General features: G+C 49.5%; 1 protein-coding gene across 1 annotated transcript; it reads left to right on the top strand.

The window, feature by feature from the left end:
* The first annotated feature begins 6,849 nt into the window (after nt 1-6,849).
* Nucleotides 6,850-7,821, top strand: LOC109860445. The gene has a single exon (XM_020439528.1). The coding sequence runs from the start codon at nt 6,850-6,852 to the stop codon at nt 7,819-7,821; it is 972 nt and encodes a 323-aa protein (XP_020295117.1).
* The last annotated feature ends 3,347 nt before the right edge of the window (nt 7,822-11,168 follow it).

Genomic DNA, 11,168 nt, shown 5'->3' with positions numbered 1-11,168 from the left:
CCTTGAAGTGTAAACTTGTTTAATAAACCATATCTTTCATTTTCGATTTTTAATTCACGTAGTCCGGGAACTTTCCGGACAAACTGTGTACGAAGTGTTTATCTACAATATAATTCTTCAGTCTATAAGTATATGGTCATACGACGAAGTACAATCCGTTTTATATGCGAACAACTTCGCGCAAAAATCAAAATCTTATAGCGTGGCTAACTTCAAAAGATTTAAATAAAAAGGTAATAGTTACCGATAAAATATAACTAAATTAAGTTAAAAATTAAGAGCCCAAAAATGTAACTAAGTTAAGTTAAAATTATTTAACTTTTTAACTTAACTTTTATCTTTTTAACTAGACACTACCCAACCCTGCATATAATAAAGGAGTAATTATTGAATAAATCACGCCAATCAGCGCCGACGTTTAGCCGGGCGCACGTCAGTGAGCCGCGCAGAACGCTCACGCACACCAGGCGCGTGGTTCTGGCGTGCATTCGGCTAAAGGTCGGCGCCATATATATAATACTACTATATTGCTAGTACGGTACCGACCTGAAGCTCAATGTTACGGTGCAGACAATATAGTAGCCTCTCTCTCTCCAGCTGCTTTGTGCGCATGCGGTGAACATTCAAGCACGCTTGCGCATTTCTCTTTCTCGCGTTCTTTCTCTCACTTTCTAATGCTTTGTCTCGCTTGCACTCACTTGGTAGATGCGCCTGCGCATAATGACGCTCGACCATCTATGCCCATATTTGGACTTCGTGCGTCTCCCTTTCTCGGGCCTCGTGCCTCTCATTGCGAAGATACACGACTAGCAATATAGGAGTATTATATATATGGTCGGCGCTGATTAGCGTTATTTATTCAATAATTACTCCCCCTGCCTTCCTGCACTCCTTCCTTCCTCTTCCCAAAAAAACGCATGACATTAATGATATTCTAGTAACACAGGTTGGGTTAAATTAAGTTTTTTCGGAGAGAGGGTGCAGGGGGAGATCCTGCGCTCTCTACCTACACGCTTACAACACGAACATCGTACAGTCGGCGTCAATGAATCGTTTCGTGAACGCGGGGAGCTAGGGGTAAGAGGGACGGTATTCCCTAGCAGTAAATACTGTAATTGATCAATTCATCGAAATCTGCTACAGTTAGTGCAGCGCTTGTTGGCAGTACTTACTTCTAGGGAATACCGTCTCTCTTACCCCTAGCTCCCGAAGCTACGAAACGATTCATTGACGCCGACTGTACGTGAATGTTGTTGTGCTTTCAAAGTTTATCGTGATTTTTACATTTAAAGTTTCTTTATTATATACTAAATAGTTATGTATAAGACATATTATGTCTAAACTATTATATATTAGATACATGTCTAAAACATTATATATTCTTTGTCTAAAATATACACGGTGTTGAAAAACGATGGTTCAGTTATAAAACTTTTTTTGTCCATAACTTTGTAACAAACAGTGAGCGACGGCTAAAACCTTTTGCTTGTTACTCAGGACGGTCACTTTGACAATTTATGTCAAGGTCATTGAAATTGATAAGATTGCCCTTAATATACAAATTTACCGACCTTCTCAAAGAACTATAATTTTATCCACTTTAAATAAGCCGTTTTGATGTTATCGAACTTTTTATGATGTCCAGCCCACAAAAGATCGGAAAATAATCCAGCCAACCAAGATCGGAAGATAGTCCAGCCGATGAAAGCAAGATCAGTCAGCCATCAGAGTATCAGCCAGTCAGGGCGATACTCTAATGACCACAGTACGATTCAACGCCGTTTGATTCGACACCAAATTATTGGACACAGAGTTCTTGGACACAAATTTATTTGACACAGTACGATTCGATGCGGTACGATTGAACACAGTACATTTTTCGATATCGTGTACTGTTTATAAGTAAATATTGTGTTTATATCACATATTATCGTACATGTGTGGGAGGGGAAAAAGTTCTTGCACCCTCTACCCGAAAAATTTAACTTACCATAACCTGTGTTACAACAATCGTTAACTATCATTAATTATCACGATGCACATTGTCACTTGTATTGTGTCCAATAATATATCGTGTCGAATAATTTGATGTCGAGTCGTACGGTTTTGAATAATTTTGTGTCCAATAAATTTGTGTCAAATAATTTTGTGTCCTCTAAATCTGTGTTCTATAATTTTCGGTACAATAATTTGATGTCAAATCGAGCAGTGTCAAATCGTACTATGATCAAACGGAACACGCCCGTCAGCCACTTCAACTAGCAATAGTAAAAAGTATCAATCTTAGACTTAAAAAGCTCGTTCACAATAATAGAACTATCGGTACAAAACATTGTGTTTCCAACAATAATGAAAGAAGAATAATTTGTTGGATGTCGAGGAAGGTCGGGTGGTAAAGATGAAGTTCTAAGCTTGAACTTGTATTCTTATTGTTATTGCTCCGTTTACAATGTTCCTTTTGTTCTTTACACGGCTGTTCCTCACTGTGGTAAACTCTCCGGTTTGCGGAGCCACACAGTGAGCTAGCAGTCGATTCACAGACTCTGCCCTGCTTCATCCACGTGATCGATTTATAGTAGATCGATCGCGCCGATTCAGCAGGCCCACTGGTCTTAGCAACGGCCGTGCTAGTTACCGGTGCCGGTGTCGACACATGCTGCGTTGCACTTCGGACAATGCGGCGATGTGTCGCACCCTGTGGCAACCAGCAGTTCTTCCTAGAACTGCTGCTTCCCGCAACCTAACTAGGTCATTGAGCAATGACAGTAATGTCTCATCACATTGCTCACTGGCCTCATTTTATTTTACTTTTACTACAAAAATTGGCGCACAACAAATTGTTCTTCCGTATATAAAAAACTTTCAGAGCCAATCTCCAAAGTATTTAATAGCAATGACTTCCTGATCGGATACAGATGTTTTAATAAATTAAATAGTTTAATCAGGATCCATAAGGACAGAACTGACTATGACTCTCAAACTAATATTGTATACAAAATCAATTGTAAGGATTGCTCAGCGTCTTATGTGGGACAGACTAAGAAGCGATTAAAAACGAGACTGAAGGAACATTTTACTAACATAAAACGTTCCTCCTCCCAACTATCAGTAATCTCAAAACACAGAACAGATCTCAATCATTCTTTTGATTGGGACGATGTCCAGATTTTAGATCATGAACACCATTATTATAAAAGACTAATTTCTGAAATGATCTTTATAAAAAAACAGTCACACGGTTTAAATTCTGTTAACGATTTAGACTTACTAGATACTTTTTACTTCAATGTTTTGAATGTCTCTCACTGTGAAAAACAACCACTGTGAGTGGGAGAACACCTATATGTCTCGTGCCTCTTATCTCTTCCTTCAGAGTCTGACTATCTGGCATCTTAGTAAGTTCATTTTAAATTTTGTTTCTTGTGTAACTGTGATTGAATACTCTACTTTATTATCTTTTAGAATGTCATCTCCAAGGTATTTACACCATGTTTACTATCAACAGCCAACTCTTTGCGTTGCTTTTAAACATTGCCTTTGTTTATTTCTTGACATAATGTATACTGCGTATTTTTTCATATTATTTCACAATTACGACTGAAGAGGACTCAAGTTAGAATCAAAATATTTTGTGTATTTTTTATATATTGTAAAGTGGTAATTATTAAATCATTATATTATTATATTAATATCTTTTTATTGGCTCAATGTGACCTTTTTTATTTGCTAATTTGTATTTACATTGCAAGCGTTTCTGTTAATTTATTATATTTTTTCTTAGTAAAAAGTAAGTGAGAAGGTGAAAAGTGAGATCAAATTGCTTATCAGTAACTTCTTGACAGTATCCTATTTGATGGTAAAATCCTGAAATGCGGCAGTTTTAATCATTTCATTAAGTGCTGTTTCATCAAGGATTCGATGTCTTAGATCATTTAAATTCTAAGGCTTTGTATTGTAGACTTGATTTTTCAGATAACTCCACAGAAAGTAATTAAGAGGTCAAATCCGGCGGTCGAACTAGTCACTCAATTATTCCTCTTCTTTCTATCCATCGGTCGGGAAAAACTGTTTCTAAGCAATCGCAAACGTTCATAATAAGATGATGCACCTCGTTGGAACTACGTATTCCTAATATTTTTATTTACAATTCGTGAGTATTGCAGGGATCACTTTATTCTTCAGCACATTTTCATATTTTTCGGCATTTAAATCACCTTCAATTAAGAATAATCCAATTAAACTATTATTTAGTACGCTTGCTCAAACATTTCACTTCTATGGATATTGGGTGTTTATCTTCTCGCATCCAATGAAGATTCGTATCAGACTACCTACGTAGCACACTAGCGCCTAAAAAGCGCTTAAAAAAACGCTAATGCAGATGCAAAACTTTAGCGATCTAAAAGCGTCTTTTAGCGATTTAAAAGCGCATTCAGAATCCACTATAAAAAGCGTATTATAAGCGCATACAATCAGCGCAAGGTAAATGCAGTTGTATACCACTTTAAGCGCACTCAAAATCTGTGTAAAAAAGCGCATTATAGACACATTATAAGCGCAGTTTCAAGGCACTTTTGCGGAAAAAATAAGTTAGGTTAAGATTATGTTAGAGGTCTCGGGCGACTTTCCCCCACCTTGTCGTGGTGCCCGGGCTTAGGGGAGCGCTGATCCGAGGGGCTATGCTGGCGGGGACTCTTTAGAGTCTCTGGCAAGGTCACTCATGCCAGACAGGCCCTCGGAGAGCTCCTGTACTAAGAGGGGAAATAGAGGAAGGAAAACCTCAAACAAAAACCGGGGGTTCTCAGCTTCGCTTAGCATCTTTTGCCGGTGCAACTGGGATAGAGGAAAAAACCCTGACTTCAAATCCGGGGACGTCCGACCTCGTCAGCCACGGCGCAATCAGATTAGGAGAGTAAACCCTGACTAAAAATCCGGGATGTCCAGCTCCGAGAGGCGCTTTTGGGCCGACCATTGGACTAGAGGAAGGAAAACCTTGACTCCAAACCCGGATAGGACGGACTCGTTATTTTTGTCCGGGAACCGTCCTAGGAGAAGGACACTCCAAAATTAAACCAACCTTAAAACAATTATGATGGCGTCGAAATTTAAGGAGAGTTGTTTACCGCCACAGGGGGGTCGGATCCCCAGTGTCCGGCACGAGGGTGGTATTGTCCCGGCCACCTTCGGGTTGTCATTCGACGACGGGCTCTGTGATGCTTGCCCCGCAAGGGCATCACAGAACAATGCGTCTGCGATGACCGGTGCTGCTGCACCAAAGGAGGGTGATTCCCCTGTGATTCGCCCGTCGAAGTATCGGCGGGTCGTAAAGTTGGGCGGCTCCTCCGGGGTGAGTAGTAATCGCGCATGCGGCAAGCTTTTCACCTCGGATGAGTTGGAAAAAGAAGAGAAAAGAAGCTCACGTCACCAGGCCTCGTCACAGCGCGAGTCTCAACCGGGGCCCTCGTAACGTCATCTCGAGGCTCCCCCGTTGGACGCCATAAGTGCTCCCTTTCCGGACATTGACTCCAATATGGAGGTCAAAGTCATGTCTCTTAGTGCTAGTAGAGCCAAGGAAGCAAAACCTCCAAATCCCCTCCCTCTTCCCGTTGAGAGGGCCATCACCCAGGGGGACAACAAGAGGAAGAGAGGGAGGGGCAGACCCCCGACCACCGGCGAATACGTCGGCTTGGCAGCTGCCAAACGGCAGCTAAATGAGGAGAGAGAGAGAGTTGCAGCTCCAAGCTGAAGAGGAGCTGGCCGCGGATGTTGACGCCATCCGCGTCGCGACCAGGTACACTCCCTTGAGCCGGCCCTCTTCCTTTAACCGGGCGGAGGGTAACGGCACAGGTGACACCTCGGCGCCGGTACTTGTCTCTAGGGACATGCCGACGCCGCAGGTGGTTAAGCATGCCGCGAAGATGGCGGAAGCGGTCCGAAGCTTGGCGACAAGATCCAAGCACTTCAAAAGGACTTTTGTCCGCCAGTTTAAGGAAGCGGCTAACGGCTTGGAAGATGCCGTATCAATCGTGGCAGACCGGATGGACTTGTCGGAGGAGACCCGACGACTGGAAGCGCTCAACAGGAAGTTGAGCGCTGAAGTCACCAACCTGCGCAACTCAGTCTCCTCTTTAGAAAAAGAATAGAGCGCTGTCCAAACCAAGCTGGACATCGTTCTTAAAAAGAATCGGCGCCTACAAGGGGAGGTGGACGCTCTCCATGAGGAACTGAGGGACATGAAGAGAGAACTCATGTCCCTCAAAAGGGACCGGGTGAGGGAAGTGAAGGAGCGAAGGATGCAACCGGCGGATCGGCATTTCTCCTCTCTTCCGGTTTTATCCCTGCGGGAAGGACGGGAGATATCCCCACCGGGGTCTCCACCGCTACCGGTGCCGGAGGTCTCCCGCGAGGCGGCCCCTCCGTCACCCGAAGAAGCCAGAAGGCACAGTCCTTCGCGGCCGAGGCGGTCAGAGGTGCCGGCTATCCAGCACGACCCTCCGACCCAACCACCGGGCGAGCAAGAGGGCCCGAAGACTTTCGGGCAAATGGAGAGCCGGATGATGGATGCCGTTCGCTTCTAATTAAACGTCTTTTGGGAGCAGATCCATTTTCGGCTCTCCCGCCCAACTTTGGGCTCAGGGGAAGGCGAGACTTTGTTGCCCCCTCTCTTCAGAGTAAAGGCCCTGCACAACAGGGCCCAAAGGAGAGAGGTGCCGGCCCTTCCGCCACACCCGCTCCCACGAAGAGTGTTTCTTCTCTCCCCTCCCAGGAGGAAAAAAGAAAAAGAAAAAGAAGGCGAAGAAGAAGAAGGACGCGAAGGGAGACGGTGAAAGCCCGCCGGGGACGGGGGAGATGGCTGAGGCCACCTCCCAGACGCTCAAGCCTATATCCGGTCCTTCACCGTCTTTCTCCCAGCCGCCTGCTTCCTCCACCTTACAGAACACTTGGTCCTTGGTGGTGGGACGCAAGAAGAAGAAGCAGCCGGCACCCCAAACCCCGGCTTCGGCCAAAGCTGATAACGCCAAAGGAGGCAGAGGGCCGACCAAATCGGGAGCGAGTGCGGCTCAAGCCACTCCTCCCAAACCAAAGTTAGGGAAACCGCCCCGCTCGGCGGCGGTTGTACTCACTGCTCCCGAAGGGGCAAGTACAAGTTTCCTGGGGGAGGTCTTGTCGTATGTTCGGGGTCGGGTGGCACTTGGGCCCTTCGGCATCACAGACCTCCGCCCGAGAAGGGCGCTCACCGGGGCACTGATTCTTAAAGTCTCCGGTGAAAACAGCGAGGCCAGGGCGGACAAGCTCTATGAGGCAATGCTCCCCCTGGTTCTTGAGAAGGGTGCAAGACTCGCGAGGCCGATCAAGACCGTGGACATCAGAGTCCGTGGCCTCGACGAGTTCATTTCCCCCACCGAGATCGGAGACGCAATGGCATCCGCCGGGGGCTGCCGACCGACCAATGTAAAGATTGGCCAAGTTTGCGCCCTCCCGGCTGATTGCTCACTGCATGGGTGCCCCTTGGTAGCGGCCCAAAAGATCATGGCGACCGGGGCCATCCGAGTAGGCTGGGTGAGAGCACCAGTTGAGGTGCTGAAGAGACGACCCCTCCAGTGCCATAGGTGCCTTTGGCGCGGGCACGTAATGTCAGCGTGCACATACACCGCGCCGGAGGAAGACCAGAGAGGTCGCTGTTATCAGTGCGGCGACCGGGGTCACAGGGTGTCGACATGTCCAGCGTCGGCACCCAAGTGCCCGTTATGTACGGACGCCTGGGGGGAAGAGAATGTGCCCCGGCCTCCAGAAAAGGCAAGTGGGCCTCCAGGGCCATAACTATAAGTGGCACCCAGCCCACTCAACAAGGAAAGACTCCTGCCGCTGAGACAGACACACCGGCGGGTAATAGCGAGGGGACTGCACCCCCCTCCTTTCCTAAGAGTGGTGCCCTGAAAAAGGACGCGATGGACGTCTTATAATGGCTCTACTCCTCCAGGGCAATCTAAACCATGCCCGTGAGGTCCAAGACCTAATGGTCCAAAGCCTCACGGAGCTTGGCAGTAGCGGCCAAGCCCTACTTCGTCCCTAGGCATCCGTCGTGGCTGGGATCGGAAGACGGCTCGGTCGCGTTGTTTTTCCGGTAGGGACCTGGACCAGAGTCCACCATCTTCTCTTCTCTGGAGAGGGGAGAAAGGTATGTGGTGGCGGAATAGGGGAAACTGGCAATCGTGGGGTGTTACTTCTCCCCCACGATTGCCCTTCCACAAGTTTGAGATGTACTTGGGCGGGCTGGAGCGGGTGATACGCCGTTTCCAGACCCGTCCATTATTGGTCCTGGAGGACTTCAACGCCAAGTCGGAGACTTGGGGTTCCCCCAGGACTGATGTGCGTGGAAGGGCCTTCGGAGAATGTATAGCGGCCTGCGGTCTTGCCGTGTTAAACGAGGACACGCGGCACATGTGCGTCCAAGGCGCGACAGAAGGTCCATCGTTGATGTGACCTTTGCCTCCCGGTCCGCTGTGGCACGTGTGTCCGAGTGGAAGGTCAGAGACGATCTGGAGACCCTCTCTGATCATTGTTATATAACGATGAGGGTCTCCGTACTCCCTGGTTCCTCTCGGGGTCGCCACGGGGTGAGACGTAAATCCCGTTCCCAAGGGTGGGTCCTCCGTAAACTGGACCCAAGTATCCTGTGCGCCGCTGTTCAGATTGCGGCTTGGCCACGCCCACTGGCCGAGCCGCGTGACCTCCGTGCGGAGCTCCGGTTTCGCGGAACGATCAACATGATCTGCGATGCAGCCATGCCGCGTTCTCGCGGACCACCGGGTTGAAGGTCGGTGTATTGGTGGTCGGAGGAAATTGCTGGTCTCAGGACCGCGAGCATTCGAGCCCACTACCGATACACCCATGCCCGTCGCCGACTCCATCTTGGCGACGAGGCAGTCCGAGCAGCGGAGGCGGCGTATGAAGGCTACCGCGCGGCGCGCAAAGCCCTACGAACCGCCATTAAGAAGGCAAAGTCCCGAGCGTGGTCAGAACTCCTCGAGATGGTCGAAGCGGATCCATAGGGCCGCCCCTACCGTTTGGTAATGGGCAAACTTTGCCCCTGGACACCGCCGATCACAAAGAGTTTAAATCCCCAGCTCCTAGAGAGGGTCGTGTCTACCCTCTTCCCTAGCGGGAGAGGTAATTAGCCCTCCCGGAAGCTAAAGTTGGACCATCCCGTAGAGTGGTCCAACAAGCTAGGAGTCACGGAGAAGAAGTTCCGTCGGGCCGTCCGTCGGATGACGCGGAAGAACACCGCTCTCGACGGCGTGCCCGGCAAAGTACTGGGCTTTGCCTTTGGATAGGGTCTCTTGGGAGAGCGCCTCAGGCAAATATTTACTGATTGCTTGAGAACGAGCTGGTTCCTCCTAGCGTAGAAACAGGCCAACCTGGTCCTGCTCTGTAAAGAAGGAAAGCCTGCGGACTCGCCATCCGCGTACCGGCCGATTTGTCTGCTCGACGAGACGGGCAAGCTCTTGCCCAAGCGCATCATTGCCTATCGTCTCGTCGAGCACCTGTCACGGATAGGTCCCGACCTGGCCGATTGCCAGTACGGGTTCCGTGGGGAACGGTCAACGGTGGACGCCGTTTTCCATCTTAAATTCTTCACGGAGGCGTCGGTCAGGCAGAGGAGGAGGGCATTGGCGGTCTCTTTAGACATATCTAATGCCTTCAACTCCCTCTCCTGAGATAGCATAGGGTGGACCCTCGAACGTCACAAGGTTTCATCCTATCTGAGTAGGTTTCTCGGTGACTACTTCCGTGGCAGAAAGATAAGATATACTGGCAGGTACGGATCACCACTGCACAGGGAGATGTGCCGCGAGGTTCCACAGGGGTCGGTTCTTGGCCCACTGTTGTGGAACCTCGGATACAACGTGGTGATCCAGGCCGCGCTTTCCAGAGAGCTAGTGGTCATCTGCTATGCAGATGACACTCTGATAGGTGCCTCTGAGAAAGACTGGCGCAGGACCAGGCTGTTGGCCGAGGTTGGAACAAACTGCGTCGTTGACCGCATCGAGAGACTGGGCCTCAGGGTGGCCGTCCACAAAACAGAAGGTATGTGGTTTTATGACCACTGTCGTGAGCGGCCCCATGCACTCAGTCTCTCCGTAAGTGAGGCACGGATCGAGGTGGGTACTACCGTATAGTACCTTGGTCTCTTCCTCGACCTGAGGTGGCGCTTCGACGAGCACTTTGCTCGTTTGGCCTCCATGGTTCGGACGGTAGCCAATGCGCTGGCACGCATCCAGCCGAACCTTGGGGGTCCGAGGTTTAAAGTCCGTCGTCTCTACGCGAATGTTGTCCACTCGGTGGCCCTATATGGGGCGCCGCTGTGGGCGGAGGCCGCTGCAAGGGCTGGAGTGCAAAGCACATTTGGACTGCTCCGCTCCTCCCAACAAGTAGCAGTCCTTTGCGTCACATGCGGTTTCCGGACTATAGCTAGAGAGACGGCGAACGTACTGGCGGGGATGCCTCCCTTTGCCCTCCTTGCTGACATGTACTCGGCGAGATACTCTCGCCGAGTCGAACTTCAGCAGGAGGGCCTCGCAGAAGACGCTCTGCGGGAGGCTTTCGCCGAGTCGGAACGCCAAGCCCGGCGACAGCTGCTCCTTGACTTGGAGCAGTTCCTGTGCGAGCCAGACGTGGACGCTTAGAAAATCGTCCGGGTTGTCCGGCCTCACTTAGAAGTGTGGTTGGACAACGGGGTCGGACGCCTCGCCTACCGTATGACGCAGATGCTTACTGGGCATGGCTGCTTCGGTGAGTACCTGTGTCGCATTGGACGCGAGTCAACGACGCAGTGTCACGAGTGTGGAGCGACCAGTGACTCGGTGGAGCACACCGTGGAAGAGTGTCCACGGTGGGCCTCTGAACGCCGGGAACTGATCGCCAAAATAGGAGAAGACCTCTCTCTGGAGAGCCTAGTGAAGGCGCTGTGCTCCAGAGAGGAGGAAAAGTGGGGTGTAGTTGTCTCTTTATGCTGTGATGAAGCAGAAGGAGGCAGCTGAAAGAAAGAGAGAAAGGCTTCCTTTTTCTCTCTGAGGAGACCTTGAAGGCGTGCGCGAGCGGGCGGCGAATTTGCCTCCGTTCCCCGCGTTCGTCCTCGTGGTCGTGGCACTCTCCGGTAGTGTCAA

Source organism: Pseudomyrmex gracilis, unplaced genomic scaffold (genome assembly GCF_002006095.1).
Source record: "Pseudomyrmex gracilis isolate BER0280 unplaced genomic scaffold, ASM200609v1 scaffold_390, whole genome shotgun sequence".
NCBI classification, from domain to species: domain Eukaryota; kingdom Metazoa; phylum Arthropoda; class Insecta; order Hymenoptera; family Formicidae; genus Pseudomyrmex; species Pseudomyrmex gracilis.
Note: the sequence above shows the minus strand (reverse complement) of the source record. Positions and strands in the feature narration are given on the sequence as shown.

Coding starts and splice junctions, on each gene's coding strand:
- LOC109860445 (XM_020439528.1), top strand. CDS start 6,850: ATGGCTGAGGCCACCTCCCAGACGCTCAAGCCTATATCCGGTCCTTCA.